The 20,535-nt window shown below is 49.7% G+C and overlaps 4 protein-coding genes across 4 annotated transcripts; 3 read left to right on the top strand and 1 right to left on the bottom strand.

Annotated features, from left to right (window-relative positions):
• Positions 1 to 127: 127 nt before the first annotated feature.
• Positions 128 to 5,412, top strand: BO87DRAFT_410589 (isoleucyl-tRNA synthetase). Its single transcript, XM_025626343.1, has 4 exons — positions 128 to 406; positions 460 to 1,910; positions 2,154 to 2,158; positions 2,302 to 5,412. The coding sequence occupies exons 1-4, from the start codon at positions 343 to 345 to the stop codon at positions 5,327 to 5,329; spliced, it is 4,548 nt and encodes a 1,515-aa protein (XP_025474805.1). The 5' UTR covers positions 128 to 342; the 3' UTR covers positions 5,330 to 5,412.
• A 624-nt stretch (positions 5,413 to 6,036) lies between these two features.
• Positions 6,037 to 7,614, top strand: BO87DRAFT_448702 (uncharacterized protein; the record flags this gene model as incomplete). Its single annotated transcript, XM_025628306.1, has 2 exons — positions 6,037 to 6,078; positions 6,136 to 7,614. 2 exons carry the CDS (start codon positions 6,037 to 6,039, stop codon positions 7,612 to 7,614), a joined length of 1,521 nt encoding a protein of 506 aa, XP_025474804.1.
• A 1,035-nt stretch (positions 7,615 to 8,649) lies between these two features.
• BO87DRAFT_391065 (opsin family protein) lies at positions 8,650 to 9,793 on the top strand (the record flags this gene model as incomplete). The annotated part of the gene is made up of 5 exons (XM_025624957.1): positions 8,650 to 8,795; positions 8,851 to 8,917; positions 8,979 to 9,466; positions 9,519 to 9,653; positions 9,712 to 9,793. The coding sequence occupies 5 exons, from the start codon at positions 8,650 to 8,652 to the stop codon at positions 9,791 to 9,793; spliced, it is 918 nt and encodes a 305-aa protein (XP_025474803.1).
• A 3,419-nt stretch (positions 9,794 to 13,212) lies between these two features.
• BO87DRAFT_401383 (uncharacterized protein) lies at positions 13,213 to 13,837 on the bottom strand (the record flags this gene model as incomplete). Its single annotated transcript, XM_025625603.1, has 3 exons — positions 13,213 to 13,260; positions 13,436 to 13,491; positions 13,576 to 13,837. 3 exons carry the CDS (start codon positions 13,835 to 13,837, stop codon positions 13,213 to 13,215), a joined length of 366 nt encoding a protein of 121 aa, XP_025474802.1.
• Between the last annotated feature and the right edge of the window lie 6,698 nt (positions 13,838 to 20,535).

The following is a 20,535-nucleotide window of genomic DNA, read 5'->3' as shown; positions in this document are numbered from 1 at the left end:
TGATGCGGGATTCTCAAAACGGAAAACGTAAACAAACCGGCCACACCGCCCACGTGCCGGCCCCCGTCATTCCCCCCTCTCACATGATCGGTCCTATGCGTTCATCGCCTTCCCCCCACGGCTTCTCCTCCTGACTGTCGCAACTCTTCTCAGACAGTGTTCAGTGTTCCAAAGCATCAGCTTGATTCAGCTTAGGGTGCTGCTCTTTTGTAAATCTAAGCTACGGGATGGTGCTTTGCCCATCCAGCATACTGTACTCTTGACATATATATACTACCGACTACTAACACCCACCGCCTCCTCAGCCGGCCGCCGCAGTATGAGAATCGGCCGTAACCCAACATGACTTCCTCCAGACCTTCACCGCAGGCTCAGATCTACCCTGGGAAAGGGTTGGGATTCATAAGCATGTTGAGTCACCACATTAACTTTTGGGCATGGCTAATCGGTGTCGCATAGCTCTCGGAGCCTCCCTTCACAATGTCCTAAGCCGCGTCAAGGCCCATCCCCAGATATACCCCGCTATTGATATTGCGTACTCCTCTGCAGAGCCCTTGAACAAGCCAGTAAGCTTGAAACTTCCATCGAGTGGTCTTCGTCTACGCTTTGATGGACCCGACCAGCGACTTCGCTTGATCGAGGTGCTGGACTTCTCCAAGATTGCACTTGTTTATAAGAACCAGGAAGTACTGAAAGGTGTGAAGCCAGGGGAACAGTCCGTGACACAGCAAGGCCCCAACTTTCGCCATGTCTACAACCGTCTCTTTGGGCCATCTTATCCCGGAGAGTATATACCTCCGGATAGCCCTCAGTCGCCATACGGCACCTATGTGCTATCGTACCCTGGTGTCGCATTCTCCTTCCCTTTGCAGAATTCGGCATGGTCCGATCAGTGTGACTTTGTAGCATTGCTTTCCTCCTCAGCAGCCTTGCCAGCAACATCTATGGCCATATTCCAGGGCTCATCTTGGCCCGAATCTCGAAACAAGCTATTCACACAGCAACCGCAATTTCCGCGCTCGCCGGCATTGGCAAGTAAAAGCCGAGAGTCTGTTCCGGACGAGATCGAAGAGTTTCTCATACTTGGCGCCGGCAAGATTGAAGCGGTGCGAAGATCGAGCCCACCTGGACTTATCTCGCTGTCAGAAACCACTCCTCAAGACCTAGTCGCCGAGTTCGGGCCACCCGATGCCATCTACCGTAAACATGATCGGAGAATAGCTATTCATCGAGCCGCCGGCCGTAGCGGTGGCGAGGATGCTCTTCACCTGGGCTCTTCTCCAGGCAGGGGAATAGATGTTACTGACATCGATCAATCTTCAAACAACAGTGTGTCTGATGATTCAGACGACGAGCTCTTCCAACCAAACGCATCGGATCCTTCGTCACTACCGTCAGAATGCTTCTTCAACTACTTCCACCATGGATTTGATGCGTTCATCTCCTATCCCACCACGCCCGGCCCAGCCTTCCCAGAATCTGACCAGAGAGACCCCACTCCACCCCCACCCCATTCGCAGTTGGTGGTGACCAAGATCATCCTACATGGAAATGTGCCGGGTTCATATCCTTTCAATCGTCATCGCCGCAGCCGGTGGAGGATCGTTTTCAGTTCGCCTGATGATTTTGTTACTTCGGAGACTCGTTATGAAGAGGTTTCAGAGCGTCTCAGGTCAACCTGGAGGGGTTCTTATGCGAGCCCTGCGGAGGAGCGGGCTCTACAGCGGCCCATGGTTTTGAACCGAGGGTGGGGCGACAGCCCAGAGAGCAGCGTCGAATTTCTCGGTGGATGGGAAGAGAGCACAGGCAAAGGGCAGAGGGCGGGCCACGACGCGCATGACGGCGGACTAGGCAATACGGAGCTCTTCGGATTCCCTGGTCTGTTGTTCGAGGTGATGAAGAATGGCGCAGTGAGCTGCTTGACTATCTATTAACCTGATCGTTTCCTCGCAAGGGTGGGCCGGAGTTTTGGATTGGTGTCTTCTGGCAAGCATCAGATTCATGGATATTGCATGCATTGATAGAAATATTGTACTAATTCAAGCCAACGTTGCTTTATGGAGAGGTTGCTTTTCGGGTTTACTATGTGTATCTAATTTTGGCTTCCGTATTGAATGACAGTCCCCAAACTATATAATGGTTGTTATTGGTAGGTCGCGTAACTTACCGTAATACAAAAACACGCCTTTTGCGGCCGCATCGGAGATGGGTGGACATTATTTGAATCTCCGCTCCCCAACCAGAGTCACCACCCACCTCTCGCCCAATCCTCCCAAACTCAAACAGTGGGATATGATACAGCGGTAGTATGCCGGACCTGCCACGGACGCTCGCTCGGTCCTGGTCGTCGACGCTCAAGCTCCCGAAATCGACGTTCCCTGCACGCGTGACGCCGGCCGATCGGACAAAATACCTGCAGCGATGCACCGACGACCTCTACGCCTGGCAACAGCGTGAACGACCAGCCAGCCAGCCGTTCGTCCTACACGATGGACCGCCATACGCAAACGGCGAACTTCACGTTGGCCATTCCCTCAACAAAGTACTAAAAGACATTATTTGTCGTGTGCAGCTCGGACTGGGAAAGCGGATACGATACGTACCGGGATGGGACTGTCACGGCTTGCCGATAGAGCTGAAGGCACTGGAAGCGCAAAAGGAACTACAGGGACAGGAACACAATGGGCCCGTTAGCGCAGCGTTGGTACGCAAGGCTGCGCGCAAGTTGGCTGATCGGACAGTCAAGGCGCAGATGAAGGGATTCCGGAGCTTCGCGGTTATGGCGGATTGGGAGAATCATTGGAAGACTATGGATAAGGCGTTCGAGAAGAGACAGCTTGGCGTTTTCCGGGAAATGGTTGATAAGGGATTGATCTATCGGAGGTTCAAGCCGGTTTACTGGTCGCCGTCTACTGGCACGGCGCTGGCGGAGGCGGAGCTCGAATACAAGGAAGATCATGTGTCAACGGCTGCTTTGGTGAAATACCCTCTTGCTAGCATCCCGGAGCATCTGGCACAGGACCCCCTGCTCAAGGATAAGGAAATCAGCGCTGTTATTTGGACTACGACTCCCTGGACACTCCCGGCAAACGCGGCTATCTCGGTTCACCCGTCTTTGGATTACACCATCGTCGACTCGGATACACAGGGCTATCTTCTCATCGCACAGTCTCGACTGGAATATCTCGAGGGCATCCTGAAGGAGGATCTGTCGGTCATCGTACCGGCTATCCCTGGATCGAAGCTCGCTGACCAAACTACCTACCGATCTCTGTTCAAGGGACCCGATGCGGAGCCGCAACCCATCATCGCCGCGGACTTTGTCACCGCCGACTCTGGATCCGGTTTGGTTCATTGCGCCCCAGGCCACGGTATGGAGGACTACGAAGCCTGCTTATCCCGAGGTATCCCCGCATTCGCTCCCGTGGACGACAACGGCAAATTCACCGATAAGGCCATGCCCAGCGACCCTACAAGGCTTAGTGGAAAGAGCGTCCTTGGTGATGGCAATGCCGCTGTTCTCGATTACGTCGAATCCCAAGGCCTGCTGATCACCAAGCACCGGTACGAGCACAAGTATCCTTACGACTGGCGGTCGAAGCTTCCCATCATCATCCGCGCCACAGAGCAATGGTTCGCCGACGTAGCCGACATCCGTGGCAGCGCCATGACTGCATTGGAAGATGTCAACTTCGTGCCTACTGCCGGAAGACAACGACTGGAGAATTTCGTCAAGAACCGCAGCGAATGGTGTATCTCGCGCCAACGCGCCTGGGGTGTCCCTATCCCGGCGCTCTACCACCGCGGGACAGGCGATGCCCTGCTCACCAAGGACAGCGTGTCCCACATCATGAACGTCATCGAAGAGCGTGGCATTGACGCATGGTGGACAGACGATGCCAACGACGAGGCTTGGATCCCACCAGCTCTCCGAGATGCCTCTGGGCCCGGCTACAGACGCGGAACCGACACCATGGACGTGTGGTTCGACAGCGGCACCAGCTGGACCGAGATCGACCTGCCTTACCGTGACGGCGGATATCCCGCAGACGTCTACCTAGAGGGCACCGACCAGCACCGTGGATGGTTCCAGTCCGGCCTTCTCACCTTCATCGCCCACCAGCTTGCTTCCGGACAGACTGCTTTCCCTCGCGCGCCGTTCAAGAACCTCGTCACTCACGGGTTCACCCTGGACGAGGAGGGACGCAAGATGAGCAAGTCAATCGGCAACGTGATCCAGCCGGAGTCGATCATGGACGGCACGCTCTTGCCCCCCCTGAAGCCGAGAAAAGGCAAGGGGAAGAAGCAGGCTGAGAACCAGGCACCTGTCTACGATGCGCTTGGCCCGGATGCTCTGCGGATGTGGGTTGCAAGCAGCGACTACACGCGGGATGTTGTGATTGGCAAGCAAGTCCTTCAGACAGTTAACACTAGTCTGCATAAGTACCGTGTGACGTTTAAGTTGTTGCTAGGTGCCTTGTCCGACTTCCGTCCGGAGGATCGTCTCCCTTATGACCAGCTGCAGCAGGTAGATCGTATCGCGTTGAAACATCTCTCCGACACAGTCTTGGCCTGCCAGAAGGCCTGCGAGAACTTTGAATTCTACAAGGCCGTGAATGCCATTAACCGCTGGGCTAATCTTGAGTTCTCTGCATTCTACATGGAAGCCATCAAGGACCGTCTTTACACCTACGCCGAGAACAGCACCAGCAGACGGGCTGCCCAGACGACTTTGTTCCACATCTATCACCACCTCCAAGAGGTGCTTGCCCCGATCACTCCGTTGTTGGTAGAAGAGACCTGGGAGCACACGCCCGAGGCCATCAAGACGCACTGCGAGCATCCGCTCAAACGGATTGTTTCCGCGCCCGCCTCCGAATGGCAGAACCAGGCTCTGGAAGCAGACTACCAGGACATCGTGGCCGTGAACTCGGTCGTCAAGGCGATCCAAGAAAAGGCCCGTGGCCAGAAGCAGATGGGCTCTTCCCTGCAATCGTTCGTCCACATTGTTCTTCCCAAGGACGCTACAAGCGATGCAGTCTTCGCGCGCCTCCAGTCCGAACTGCCTGATGTGTTTGTTGTCTCGTCGGTCAGTCTCGGGGCGCACGAGGAGCCGATCCCGGAGGACATCCGCAATGCGAAGTGGCAGTATAGTGAGGTGTACGAGCTGCCGAGCGGGGGGACAGGCACGGTATATGTGTATACCCCGCAGGCGAGCAAGTGTCCGCGTTGCTGGCGGTATGTGGTGCCCGAGACAGAGGCGGCGGAGGAGGAGACGGTGTGTGGGCGCTGCGAGGAGGTGGTGCAAGAGTTGGATGCATCGAGCTGAGTGGTCAGTTCCTTGTTAGCATTTGAATCGTCCAAGCTAGTGCTGCATGTGTATTATAATAGTAACAGTTAGCATAGATTTCGGTTATGGTTCCCTGGCTCGCCAGCATTAGCGGCATCTGTAGTACATGGTAGGATCCCTGCGAAAATCGATCAAGCGACAGTCTGTCCGCTTGGCGGCACGGAACAGCTTGGGGCGTGGTGTAAACATAAAAGTGCGTGGCCTGAGCAATGCCGGATCAAGACCCTTAGATTATATATTGGGCCAACCGAAATCAATGATAGTACAACTCGCCGAAGTCATGAGGAGATGACCCAGTTGTTAGGCCCCAGATATTGCCGCGCGAGAGCTATTCCTCATCACCAGGAGACACTGACTTTTATACATGGCCTGCCCTTGAGGTAATTAGTAGACCAGATAGCAAATTTAGCGCATCCAAGATACTACTATCCGCCTATCTCATTGATTGGATGGCGTCATGTGATGACTATTCCAGCGCACCAAGTAACAGCCGGTCTTTGTCTAGTGAAAATGTAATATCGGCCAAGGGACGCTAGTCTGTTTGCTGTATAGTTAGTCTATGTGTATGTAGGGGTTTTGCTTGGTGATAGAACCTTGACTAGCGCCGGTCGAGGTGGTTAAATCATCTTCCCAGGCTACATACACACTTATCAGCCTTGTATCAACGATCACATCGCACATCGAGGATGAGAATCGACGACCTGCCCGGGGAGCTTATTCTCCAAATTGTTCCCCTTCTCACGAGGCAGGATTATGCGCAACTAGTGCTGGTTTGCAAGGATTAGTACTCCCTGTTCATTCCCCACCTATATCAACATGTCGTGCTTCCCCTGAACGATTATATTGACGCCGATTATGGTCGCTTCCGTTGGAGCGATTTTCTTCCTGTGCGTCGAGTTACAATAGCTCTGCTTAAGAATCCAACCCTCGCTCCCTTGATCCACTCCCTGGAGCTTTACCCTAGTTATGGCGAGGAAAAGTGGAAACATCGACCTCCGCTGAAGCCACCCGGGGAAGAAAAATTCCTCCCTTTTATGCTGCCCTATGGAGATGCTAAGCGCAAATATCGCCGCAGATTCCGAGCGTGGCGCCAAGATCTCAAAGACGATCTAGAACGCGAGCTTTGGATTCAGCATCAACGATATGAAGATGCCTGGCTGGCCTTGCTCATGGTGCAAGTCAAGAATCTTGAAAGATTCGTCATTGAATTACCCGAAGAATGGAATCAGTATTGTATCTTTGAGGATAATATGCTAGTCAAGAATTCCGTCCACTTTGAACGGGTTATTCATTGGGCAAGTAACCCAAAACTGGGGATTCTAACGCACCTAAAGCACGTCTTGTTGGCCGACGGTCCAAATCTGCGGGAATGGGGGCATACTGAAAGCGCAATACCCTTGAAGAGGCTGACCCCTTATCTCCGGATTCCATCGCTGCGAAAGCTTTACGTGCATAACTCGTGTGATCGAACTCAATTTGACATGCCCAGTGACTTGGTCCTCTCATTGACCCATCTGGATCTCCTGGCATCCACTGATGGCCTACCTGATCTCTCTCGTCTGCTGGAAAGGTGCCCAAAGCTACACTCGTTTACCCTCGAATTGGGGGACTGGGGGGATAATCATACGCACGATTACCTGGATCACTCGCACCTGTACCAGCCTTTACAACAATCTCAATCTTCGTTGCATCACTTGAATTTAACTTTCCTGAGCGACCTGACTGAGCAGGATGCCGAAAACCCAACGCCTATCACCTTCGGGAGGTTGACCGGATTCCCTAATCTCCAAACTGTCCATATACGGTGGGGTAACTTGCTGCCATTCGTCGGGAAAGGGTCCTACAGTCCTAGCATACCCCTTCGGGAGGTGCTTCCACGCTCGCTGCAACATCTCTATGTTGATGATTGCTTGATCCAGTCCTCGTGGGCCTTGTGCTGTGAACTCGAAAGCCTGGTGGTACACCTTTCGGAGACCGTCCCTGTACTCAAGACGCTCTATCTTCGGTACGCCGTCAGAGAGCAAGCACCCGACCAAGGATGTATAAAGTGTACCCTGGGTCATTGGTCCAACTATCGAATGATGGAAGCAGACCCGATCATCGATGCCCGTCTACTGGAATTGCAGGGAAGGTTCCGTGCGTCGGGCGTGGAGTTCCGAATCATCGGACCAGGAGCCACGGCGGTGTCTTTCCCTCAGGACGGTGCTATCAGGAAAAAGTGGCCTCGAAGAAAACCGAGGAGAATCATGAGAGCTGGGGTTTAAGCCAGGTGCAAATGGAGACAGCAGAGATGTCTGTGTGTAAAGGGACCGGAGATTTAAACAATCATACTAGCATATCAGATTTAAGAAGACTGTCAAGATCAAGGGGGGAGTTGGTGTGGCATAAGGATGTGGCAGTAACGGGGATTGTTGTGGAAGCTGTGAGATCGGAATGGGAAGGCATGATATGATACACGCTAAGATCTACCTTGCTGGACATTAACTATGCATATCACGGGACCGCTTCTATTTCACGCCATAACTTGAAACCAATGGATGTAAAGTAAGTATTGTGTAAACCAGCTTGTCTGATACATGATTTGGTGACTTCCGTGGAGACCAAGGAAGTACCATGTTCAACTGGGCACTATACACGAGTGACTACGGAGTAGTAGCTGTCTTCTTTGTACCCTCTATATTCTCTCGTTAGTCACCTACATTGTATTTACATTAATTATACTGTTCTCGAATGGTGAATATGTTCATTATCACTAATTTGGCTACATAGTAAGTGGATGAAACCGTACCTTGTAGCTGAGTCATGCCCGAGTTAGGGATGGCGTCATGCCGCGGGGAGGGCAACGTCTCAGTGGAGCTTCCCATCTGTCCATTCCATCTTCCCTTCTTCCCCATCTTCACCTAAGCGGAGACGCATTCGTATCATGCAACTACTGCTGACCAGCCAGCTTTCCAAGTTCCAGACAAACATGGACAACAGCACCAATTCCCCCCCGGTTACACGGTTGCCCCTCAAGCCCGCGGTCGCATCCGCCGTGATTGGTTCTCCGCCGCTCTTGAATCTCAATGACGACAACATCGAGGTCAGCATGACGCTGGTCGCTGGGGAACGGAGAATCCCAATCGTTGCTCCTCTTTTCTTCACTGGATCATGGCCAGCCTTGCATCTCGGCTCTCCCGGTTCCCGTTAAATACCCAGTCGATCCCCCTCATATACGCTCATCTCCCCCGCAATATCCTTTCGCATCGGACTGTCTCTACACCATCATCAGTGTCGATAGTTCTGTCGAATCCATCAACATGATCGAGTCCTTCATCAAGGCGACTCCAACTCTCCCTTGGCCTGAGCCATCGCCTACCTCGTCGGTGGCGCCCATTCCCACCGTCGTTCCCGGCAGTGATCCCATCTTCCAGGTGCTCCATGACACTGGGAAACGGACACTATGGTAAGACCGTTGTGGACGGAGATGTGACGAGTATAGCTAATATTGAGGTACACAGGGTGGTCACCGTGCTTATGGGTATCTCCTCTCTCGTGTTCTACGTTCTAGGTGCTCGGGTTCCTATTGTAAGTTCTCAAGCTATCGTGATGATATTACAAGACAAGCAACTAACCTCAGTCTGGTTAGAATAAACGTGTGTTCCATGTTATTGTTGCTCTCGCCAGCACCATCTCCTTTATTGTCTACCTTGCTCTGGCGACTGGACAAGGCATGGATTGGAAGCTCGACATCCTCAAGGAGCACAACAAACACGTCCCCAACACAACGCAGGAATACTACCGCCAGATCCTCTGGCTCCGCTATGTCCTCTGGTTCTTGACTGAGCCTTTGGGCCTCATCAGCTTGTCGCTGCTCTCCGGTCTGCCTGGAGCTCACCTGCTCATCGCCATCGCGGCGGACTTTATCATGCTGGGCTCGGGTATTCTGGGTACCTATGCTGGCCATTCCTCGCGCAGATGGGTCTGGTTCACTATCAGCGCAATCGGCTATCTGACGACGGTTTACCATATCAGTGTCCATGGAAGCCGGGCAGCAAGCAACAAGGATGTCCAGACCAAGCGGTTCTTCGGAACTCTCTCGGGTGTCATGTTGTTTGTCAAGCTCCTGTACCCAGTGTAAGTTTCCCTCAGCTCAAGATGCGTTCAACGGTATACTGACATGGACTAGTGCCCTCGCTGCGGGAGCTTTGGCTCTGAAGATCAACGTTGATGTCGAGACTATCCTCTTCGCCATCTACGATATTTTTTCGCAGGGTATTCTCGGATACTGGCTGCTTATTGCACACGACGGCGCTCCTGGAATGTACGTAACCAATTGCTCTTTGGCCTGGAGTCTAGCACCAAACTAACTGCTATACTAGTACCCTCAACGTTGACGGATTCTGGTCCCACGGTCTGGGTAACGAGGGTGCCATTCGCATCAGCGAAGAGGACGGAGCATAAACAAGCCACCCCGGTTATCAGGTGCCTCAAGATTACATGGGTGGCGCGTCTTCGGTCATACATTGCTTTGGTCCGCCAATCAATGTGCCAGTCGCTACAATTCTTACCACTTACCTTCCCTCCATCATCTCACTACCATACGTACACTCTTTAATGATCACGACATGATATGACATGACTCTTTCAGCATCATATGAAGCCAGTATGACACTAATATGCCCCGAATACCACGAAGTGGAAAAGTTTCGGTCACGCGTGGTGAAAATTTTCTATCTGAAGGATATAATCAACGCTACTTTTTTCTACAGGATCACTGTCTTTTGATTACACATTGTGTATAGTTAGTTGTCTTCCTGTTCCCAGTTAGGACGAAATTGGGCGTTTGGATATCGAGCTGCCTGTCTAACGCACATGTGCTCCTGTATGGTGTAGTTGGTTTACTTTTGAGTTCTAGTTTAGTTCAGGAACGTATCTACAAGATCAGAATGTGATAACAAATAAACTTGATTTCTACCCTTGTTTGTAGAACAAGATAACTCGTAATAACAGTAGTTACTCCTTGAAACATAATCCCCTTCGTCCATCTGGTAGGCCTCCTGTACTACCATGGAACTACCACTACCATCATCATCATCCTCGTCATCTGATCTGATCAATAAACAAAACAACAGGGATTATTCCTAGTTCTGGACCCCTGTCTGGTCCAAACGGGGATTTGCCAAACCACCAAGGTAGTCAGGTAGTCACCTGATCTGTGGCCCAGTCCTGATGGAACAAACTAGCAAGGTGATATACCATCAGCGTACCACTACAGCTAACTGGATGAGATCGCCACAATGTTATATTATTATGCTACTATCATGAGCGAAGATGAAAGAACGAAACCATATCTGTCTAAACTTTCATTTTTCTACATTCTATTAATCAATCATGCAAGCAGCCGTACTCTATCTCGCCATAATTTCATATAAAATGCGTGGAATACCAGACAGAGCTTATCTATCCCTCCTGATACAAGCAGAATAATTTATCAAACATAGAAAACAAAGTTAATCAGTCTGAACCCTGCAAGTATAGTTTAATCTGTGATACTCAGCCTAGCCAGACTGTCACTGAAACAGCGTCATGAACGCTCCAGGCCATAGATGAATATACTGCTTCAGTCGTGATTATGTAGTTCGGCAGGTGCAAATGTATCTATCAACTTTCTGGATTGTGCGGTTATATGTGGACGTGATTCCGCTGCCATTACCCAGAAGCAGAACCATTTTGGTGACGAGAGCCTCCCTTAATGTGGTACCTGTGTCGACAGCAGATTACCCGTTCACGATAACGTCCGTCTTTGACTTCGCCCGACAATAAGCCGTCGAACTTCCATAGCGGCTTAGCTTTGCATTGAGTTAGCCTTTGGTATGTTTTTTGTGTTACAAAGGGTCCGGATTGAATATTACTATTCTTTCCTAACGGCGTCGAAGGCGTCCATGAACTCAGTAGGTACCTCATATGCCCCGTAGGATGTGGGATTTATCCACGATGTAGTTTTGATAAGGTTTATTCAGATGTTGTAGCGTTGTAGTTTAGTAGTTCTGCTAACCTGTATAAAGTCTCTTGGTCTGGTCACCTGCCTATTAGCCCCTTACTTGCTGTCGCCAAAGGCAAGGACTTGGGTCTTGTCTCATCTTTATGGTTTTATTGTAGTGGTACACCGTTGTTATCCTTTCTCCAGTTGAGTACCAAACGAGAGCAGCTCCCAGCGCTGTCTCAGGTCGTTGGACTTCAAATATGGTAGAGGATGTAACGTCGAAGGGATCGAACAACGCCAGCTTGTCTATAACCACACTGACAATGATCATAGCGTCATGAGGTCAGGAAATGTCGATGTTGCTCCGGATGTGCAGAGCGATGAGTCCCCAACCATCGTTTCCTGAACAATCTCCAACAGAACGTCAAACGACATTCAGCATCGAAAGAAAGGCCAACTTGCCCCCTCGTCCTCTTCCCTATTGTCAGCTCAAGGACATTATCGTTACCCTCCCCACCCGATTGATTTAAGTCCAGGTATATCCCATTTGGGTTTAAACTGGTCCCACACTAGGCCGCCGGTATCGAGTTCGATCTCATCGCCACCCCCATCACTCAGTGATACTTTTCATCTCGTGGTTCTCCCTGGTCCTGCTGTAGAAGCCTTTCACAGATAGTGGTTTCCTTCGAACCATCAGAAAAGTTAAGGCTATGTCTGGGACATCGAGCACGCTGAGAAGAAGAGCTCGAGCTAGGCTTGAATAATCGCCAATTCGGAAACGAAGAATTGGTCTGATTGATTAGAAAGAGCGGAAAACTCTTCTAGTCACTGAAGGATAAGTTCAATGATTGTGACGCAAACTGCAGTCCTCCAATCAGTCAATTTGCCGTTCAGGAAGTCGACGGTAGAAAACGAGGCACCGACAGTTATTTCCAAGTCAGCGGAAGAAATACAAACTTGTTGGTTTCCATCCCAGTTCTCTTCATCTTCCATAAAATCTCCAAAAGAAAGCCAGCACCTGTCCAGGACTGTCGAAAATCAACACCATGCGTGTTGGTGACCCGTCACAACGACGACACAGGAAGGACAGGGCCTTTCATTGCTCTGTTTCTCTTCAGCATTAGGTCTCTTAGCAGCTTTGAGCAGCCCATACTTGCGCACATCAGTACGAATGCTAGCTAGGGTAGACATTACAGGTCACGTATGGCGCAAGAAATGAACTTCCAATGTCTTTTTCGGGACGCACAATAGTCACTTCGCGTCCGCTCCGTATAGGGTGTTTTTGTGTGCTGCCTTTTATCACCAATTTCGTAAATAAGTTTTTGTCTCAGTTTCGGGTACGCGGTGGGTGGTATAAAAACCGAATCGGCATATGGACGATCTTGTTATTCTGATATCCATGTTGTACCTACAACGACAAGCTTTCACTTCTGCAGCATTGTGTCAGACAATCCTGTTGGTGCTTTTGATAGTATGTAAGTAAACCCACCCTGTGGCCTATGTACAAAGCCATCTCGTATGTCGAAAGAAGGACAATCTGCTCGTCCTTTGTCGGAGGGTTCCAGTCTTCTGGTACCAGATGCTACTCGTTATCCCAGGTCCTTTGAACAACAGTCCATGCCGCTAGTCCATTTCTCCAGGCCCTTGTAGTGGTAGAGATCATAAAAAGCTCCGGGTTTCAGAGAGTGAAGCCTCATTCAGGACATTCAGAACACGTTCACGATATGCAGTTTTGGGCATGTTTAATTGTCTTTCGGGTGCTCCACCACGTAGACAGAGCATTGAACGCATCTCTCACGCAGTGAAGTAAGCTAGAAGGCCACGATCAGAATATCGGGTACCTTGCGATACCCTTTAGGATACATGGACGATTTGAAATCGCCGAATTTTACATCGATCAACTGGGAGCGAAAGACACCCCCTTCCCCATAGCCTGTCCAATGTTCTGGATAAGTATTCGATAGACACCGTCTTCTCCCTGTACAGCCGCAACGGTCTCTTTGGGCAGGCCATATGTTCAAAGGCCCAGCAAAGTCGATCTTATGTATCGCACTGCTATTTTTAAATGCGTATGTCCGTAGCCATGCCGCGTCTTTAGTAATCCAGCTCCCTGAACGCACGCAGTTTTCTTTTCCTGCAAAGCTGAATGCTTTGAAGATTCCCTCTTCTGTCGGACCTATAGTACATTAGTATATGGGGCTAGCGCTGAACGGAATACTCGACACTTACAATTGCATGTAATTATGCACTTCTCGATCACTCGAGTACCACTGAACAAATGGGCATGGATATGGAACTTCCGAGTTCACCCTATCACCCAAGTGATCAGTCTGCGGATCGTGAGGCATGCTCTTTGCGTCGGATCCCACGCGCGCAGGAAGGATATTGAGCATGACTTCTGTCATTCTGCTCATACCAACGTTTCCACGGTTGCTGTCGATGGTAAATCCCATGTCCGAAAAAGTATTTGCGGAAGTGATCACCCAGTCATTTATAATGACTTTCGACTCCTTGCCTTGCATTGAATCCGTAGTCGCAACTTTAGGTATCTCCGCTCCCAAAGACCGCCTCGTTTTGCGAAGCGAGCATGACGATATCCAACAACCTGTGCCATGTAAGGTGTGACAACTGTCACATCCTTTCCGCTGTAACCGCCATTTTGACGGTTCTCGGGGATCAATCGCAATACCCAGAGCCTGTTTCTGTCGTTTTGATGGGATTCGTATCTCTGAAATGAGGCATGTAGAAGATTGCCAAGGATTCTCCTTGCATCTCGTCCCGGCAAGTTCTTCGGAGAACTGACGACTCTTAATCTTATATTATCTCATCATATTCTGGGATCTGTTGTATCCAGTTATTCCAGTGGCCAGCGGAAGGCACCACGTGTGGGATCTCCTCCACGAAAGTGGAGGTTACCCTGTTCTCGCTTAGGGAAGAAATTTCCAGTTCGGTTCAGTGTCTACCATTATCCAAGCACGATGGAGGTTGACTTGCCTCCTATATTCCAAAATGGAGGTTCCGGATCCTCCGAAAGACACAGTTCCACATTTAGTCTAAGATGATAACTGTTATTTCTGTGGCCGCCTCATTCTTCGCTGTCATTTCCTCGAACAAGTCCCTATCTGAAAGAATTATATGGGCTTTTACTTTCCCTGGCCATGACACATGTTCCAAACACCTGGTTGCGAGGTAGAAGCCGACCAAGCCAAGTCACGAGGATAGCCTCGCGTAGTTGTGTCGAGTTCCGGACTGGACTGTTCATTGGATTAGACCAAGTATCGATCGCGCGACCAAGACACAGCAGCGCTATCCAGCGCCGTTCACGGCCCGACAGCCACTATAACCCTGACCGGGGGATTTATAATGGTTGGACAACGCTTGTACTCGATAACGTCGAACGTGATCGCCAGGCAGGACGAGGCAACAGGAAAGCTGTTAGACAACACCGCGGGAGGCGTCGCGGCAGACGTAGTGGAAGAGACAGGACAAGAAAAAGACGCGTAGCAGACGATTCACCAGTGTAGTTCTTAGGAGAGCGACAAAACAGACATGTAGAGGCCGGTGCAGAACCGAGGAATCACCCATGCCACGAGCTCTGCTATTCCAGGAATATACCCTTCGGTCCCCGGACTTACTACTACGTGAGTAGCATCCAAGTTGTCAGAGCCTTTGGAATATGAGGAACGACCACCGACAGTCCTTGCGTATTGTTGCACCATTTTAACCACCTGCCCTAAGTGACCTTGGCATACTATCCAGACCTATGTGGCCCGGAAGATGAACTTGGTAGTCACTGCCTGCGCTCACTGATCGGTCGTAATATAGAGATGTTATTTGCAGTTCCATGACTGTCAGGTTTGCTCTCGTGGTGCGGCCGACAACGGCATTATGGCGGTTCATCTATGTCTCGATTGTATTCTTCCGCCGTTGGCTGTCATGTGTATGACAGATGTAGGATTGGCTCCGATGCAGGAGTGTCCTGTGGTCTGTTGGACTGTCGCTCGGTATTAGCCAGCATCCGCCAGCACCACCCCAGCAGTTTCCACGCATGGATGACGTCCACGATATTGACCACCTCGGGGTCCTGCGTCAGGTTCGAACTTTGGAAGAGACCCGGACAGTCCCGCATCAAACGGGAGGCATACCACGGATATTTGGATTTTCTGCGAGCCCTGTACCTTGTGTACCCGGGGGCAGAGGGTATGCATTACTCTAATAGTGCTGGGCAGTGGATATTCATTCTCCCTATACATGAGGAACATGTCACCCGCATATGTTCTTTCTCTCAAGCAGGATCCCAAATACGGGTGTAAGCTAGATTTAGTGACTCTTTTCTGACGGCATCTGGGACAGAACCCGGTGCCGGTCCTAGCAAAAGCATTTATGACCACTTGCAGTGTCGGTTGGGAGGAGTGCCAGAGACATCTAGGAATTTCTTAGTCTGCGAACGCGTGTTCATAGGGATCGGCCCGTGGATGACTCCCGAAACTGTCAAGGACTTGGCGGTAGAGTCATGTACCCCTAGCAGCTTCATACCTTTGGCGAGGCTGGACTTGGCGAAGTCCCTCCGGACAAATTGGATAGTACCTAAATTAACATCTGCCTCTGTTCGGTTAGAAATCCTAGTCCTCGTTTTGCTTTCTGGTTGTTCCTGATCTGTCTAGCGTCTTTACTAAATTGTTATAGCTCTGTTCGAGGTTTGCTTTCTGGAGATAGGTGGGTATCAAATGCTATACTCCTTAAAGGCAGACCACACGCCGTGCTTGGAACATCGTGATAGTAAAGCCAACAGTGGCTATTGTATCTCTTCCGCAGACGAGGAGATTGATAACATCGCCACTTCGTGTATATCCGAAAAGGAGCGATAGTCGCAAGAGGTTTGCAATATCACGGCCTATCGGTCGTCGAGGATGAGATTGTCAATCACAGGAGACGATGGTTGCCGTTGATTTAATGCTGTATGGAACGAGTCCCAGGCAATCTCCAGCTCACTTTTGAATGTCGATGTATTGATTGCCGTGTTAATTGTCAGTTAATTAACTGAATTCGTTCGCAAAGCGGCCTTCGCAGTAATAGGAATTGTCGCGGATCATGTATCCAAATGGCGCAGTGTGTTCTCAGGCAGCCCATTAAACAGCCCGATGTTTCCGTCATCTGTGTGGTATAAAATGGCTTGAATGCCCCGGGCCAATTTCAGAACTGCCATGTGTGTTTATAGGTGGAGGACCACAATCAATCTCGCAGGAAAAGACTCGCATTTTGGTATATTGCGTTCATCATGCCACTGCAAGTCTCAAGTACTTAGCAAGAGCGTGTCGAATGGGAGAGTTCTCTCCATATTGAGCTTCTTCACTAATGACTAGGAGCCATGATCCACTATAACGGTTGCTCCTTAGATGACGACGTTCATTTGCTTCACAATGAGTATTTAGTACATATCTCATCGCAGCAGGCGACCAAATCCTCCTGCTGTTTTTCGCCGAGTCCCAGGCCCAGTGTATCCTGACACAGAATGCACGTCTGAAGGATTTTCAAAGCCTTGGGATGCTGATACCAAAAAAAGATATATGTTGAAGCTGCCCGATTTATTTAGGAAGGTTGTGATAAACCGAGTAGAGAGCACCACCAACAAGACCAGCAATGACTTTGGCTCTGACTGCCTTAAAGAATCCCGGTCTGTCCATAAGAGAGAGAACGCGGGCAGGGGCTCAGTAACATTCATGCTTGAATTTCCTGGCCCCATTCTAGACGGATATACTGAGATTCCAAATAGAGGAAACTTACCAGGACTTCGAGACCACGAACGAGGTAGCATTGGCCGTGGCCATGCCCACGGCGCCTGCAGGTGCGACAAACATTTCTCTTGCGCTACATACATAGTTCCCTTGATAACTTGTACAGCCTATAATAACAATGATTAATAGCTTTGATACCTACGATGCGTCCTCGCCCTCTTCCTCCTCGGCCACCAGTGCCAATGAGCTGGTCCATTGAAAGAAGAAAATAAAAACCGCATAACGGGTATGCGTGCCTGGTTTCTCGCACGTGAAATAATAGAGACTTGCTAAGAGCTTGCTGATATTGATGCTGTTGGGATCCTTCGGGCTCAGTCAATAGGCCACGGCACATCAAGCATCATAGCACATTCTTCCATGCCTTGATCATCACGGCCCAAGTATCTCCAACGACCTTGTTGTATAAAGTCAGCATATCTTGTGTATTATAAAGGTCAACTCTGCGTTTGTGTTGTTTGGCATGGTATGCCAACGATATCCCTTCCTCGAATGTCAATGACGGTTCATTAACTGTCCAAAGAGCAACGTTTGGACTACCGCGATGTGGTAAACAGAGCAAGCTCAAGTGCTTGAGCAAAATGCTCTTCCGGTAGGTGAATCCCTTTCTAGCTACTGTGCAGCCGAAATGTTGTGCATGTCAGTTAAAAAAACATGCGGAGACCGGATCCAGAATGAAGCCTGCCGTTTCTCGTCTGCAACAGCCCTCATTCTGGTACGTCAAGAGGACGTGGAGAAAATGACCGACGGCACGCCGCTAGTCCGCTTCATAGGCCCTGCGGGAGGTTATTGGAACTCCCGCTTGTATTCCCTAGTGGAGTTTGAACACCAAACCTATTCCCATGTTTCGGGATCCTAACCAATGTCGCAGTTGGCAGCCATGAGCCGGTCGAGTACATCTTGAATTACTGTTCGTCTTTGACATTCTTTATCTTGAGCCTCTAGGACCCAATCTTCAAGTTTGAGTGTATCCGGTTGGCAATGCCGTGGAGTGCTAAACCGATGGTATCGATGTAACCCCAATCACAGCGACACCAAGCTTGAAACAGAGAGGATTTGCTATAAGTAGAGGTCAGTATCGGAGAAAACTGTAGGATCAGAGACTGCGGGTTTCTGTAAAGCCAAATAAAATACTCACAATTAGACTGCTGTATTTTCCAACAGTCATTCCGTGGCCCTAGGACCACACCAGAATCCATTTCAGGCGATGACTTCGAAACTGTCATACAAATCCACAGCAAGTGACAGACTTCCCCAGCTGCCAATCCGATTTGATAGCTTCCTTGTTTTCAAACGTGTCGTATATTGCTGTGGCACTCTCATTATCGACATATTCGAAGATTTCTGGAACGTTTTTTACACTTTGAAGTGTCGTCGCGCCGTATCTATGTTATATATAGATCTGTCCCAAACACAATGAAGGCAATAGCAATGCTCAGGGTATCCTAAACCAGGAAGGCATACTGTGATAAGATCCTTTCCCGATGCTTGCCATGCAGTTTCAGGGCTCACAGAGCCGAATATTCTATATAAGAGGGACGTCGGTAAGGCTTCTGTACGTAGGCCGAAATGGTAGCATGTATCGGACACACAGCCTAATCCGTACGATTTTTTGTATATGTTGCATTCGTAACAACATCTCTGTATGGTTGGAAGATAGAGAAATGGCCCAAAGTTTGGGCATGTTCGGCACTAGGGCTGGCAGAATTCATCGAAGATCTGCCCAATGGTATAGTAGAGAGAGACGCATATCTGGTGCATTAGATGGAGTGTGTCGTATGCATGGTCTCTAAGCAAAGAGTATTCGAGGAGTTATTCAGCTGAGAATTTGGTGTTGCTGTTAACTAGGATTTCGCAAAAGCTTGGGTGATCAATTCCCGACTTCTGTTGGGTCGCTAGCCACTGCCAGAATGATTGCCGGTTGTTTGATCCGCTGGGTCGAACGGTTTCAGCATGTCCATTGATCTTCAGTATACGACAGTCCATTTTGTGGCAAAAGACAAGTTTGGGTTCAATATTTGGGCGGCAATTATACTGTTTGTTTGCGTGTTGCGGTATGGACAGTAGATACCGGCATATGCCGTGCCTGAGAAATTGCTAGTCGTAATGATGGTCACGGTGGTAAAAGAGTATACAGCAACGGGTATATCACTCAGTATAGTGTTGAACATAGTACCGGTAGAAGTAGGGCAAGAAAATAAATGTAATCAGAGTACTGGACGGAAAGAGTTGGGGTTAAGACTTTGTTGAGGACCCAAGCTGCATGTTCTTAGGATTGGTTAGCATCGCATAGTTTCTATGGTATTCGTAGACCCCAGATTTAAGTCCTGTGTCTTGAATAGCTTTTCCCAGTGCTCTCAATCTCTGTCTGCAGATAGTCTTGCCAGTCAGCTTATACTTCCTGGCGAAACTGTCTGCACTCGCCGATATATTGCTGAAGTCGGCATTAGCCTTCATGGATCCCAATCCCAGGTTCGATAAAGTTGTACTGAGATGTTGTATTTGCCGCCCAGCCCGTCAAAGGCTCCGAGCTCCCTTCGAATAGAAGGAGCAATTCTCGGCTGTCGTAGTGTCTGACACCACTCTCTGGAGGGATGCAATTGCTAGACGGCATATTACCTCCCTGATAGCTGGATTCTTTGCCAGTATGGCTTGGCGAGGCAACAATAATGGACACCTGTATGTATATGCCATTGCACCTCCTCGATTGGCTCCATTGGGTGCAGGGAAATCAGCATCAGATATCGCCATACACATTCAAATGTGGGTTCCCTTCGACTCGCATGCCCAACAGGGCTCCTAGAACATGTGAAGGGTGAGGTCGGTGCCCCTATCCCGCCCAACGAAGATGGGCAGTTGCGGCAATTGCCCTTCGTCAGGTCGGTGCGGAGTAGTGCCGTCTGTAGGGCCCAGCGCATTCTGTTGTCCTAGCAGTTCCATGTGAGACTCTCGTGCCATGGCATGAAGGAGTGGATCATTGTCCATAGGCAAAATCATTTGATGGCAACTATATTCAAGAGGCGCGGTTCGTAAGCCGCTCTGCTGATAATTCTTTGGTTATCTTGTGATTGCCGTGGAACTGTTTGATCGATCTATGTCCACAGTGATTCTGATGGTTTGAGATATCTGGCTTTGATATCGGCATGTGGAGATATTATCTCGAAGAGAATGTATGGTACAGTCTGCAGTCTTGATGACGATTGTGCGTCATAGCATACAACAGGTGACCATCGTAGTAGATGTCATAATTGTTCGGTATAGGAGATATCCCAGTGGTCTTTATGACTAGTAATATAAAAATTTTCTTCTTGATAATAATTATAAGAAAGATATAGAAGGATGTAGGAAGAAGGAAAGATCTGGTAGGGAAACTTTCGGTCTTTTATATCCATGGAAGACGGGAAGATGCAGTGAAATCTACGGAATGT

The sequence above is a fragment of the Aspergillus neoniger genome, assembly GCF_003184625.1.
Source record: "Aspergillus neoniger CBS 115656 unplaced genomic scaffold BO87scaffold_50, whole genome shotgun sequence".
Lineage (NCBI taxonomy): Eukaryota > Fungi > Ascomycota > Eurotiomycetes > Eurotiales > Aspergillaceae > Aspergillus > Aspergillus neoniger.
This window is presented reverse-complemented; position numbering and strand designations above follow the sequence as displayed.

Coding starts and splice junctions, on each gene's coding strand:
- BO87DRAFT_410589 (XM_025626343.1), top strand. CDS start 343: ATGACTTCCTCCAGACCTTCACCGCAGGCTCAGATCTACCCTGGGAAA. Junction 407..459: donor GAAAGGGTTGGGATTCATAA/GCATGTTGAGTC, acceptor GGTGTCGCATAG/CTCTCGGAGCCTCCCTTCAC.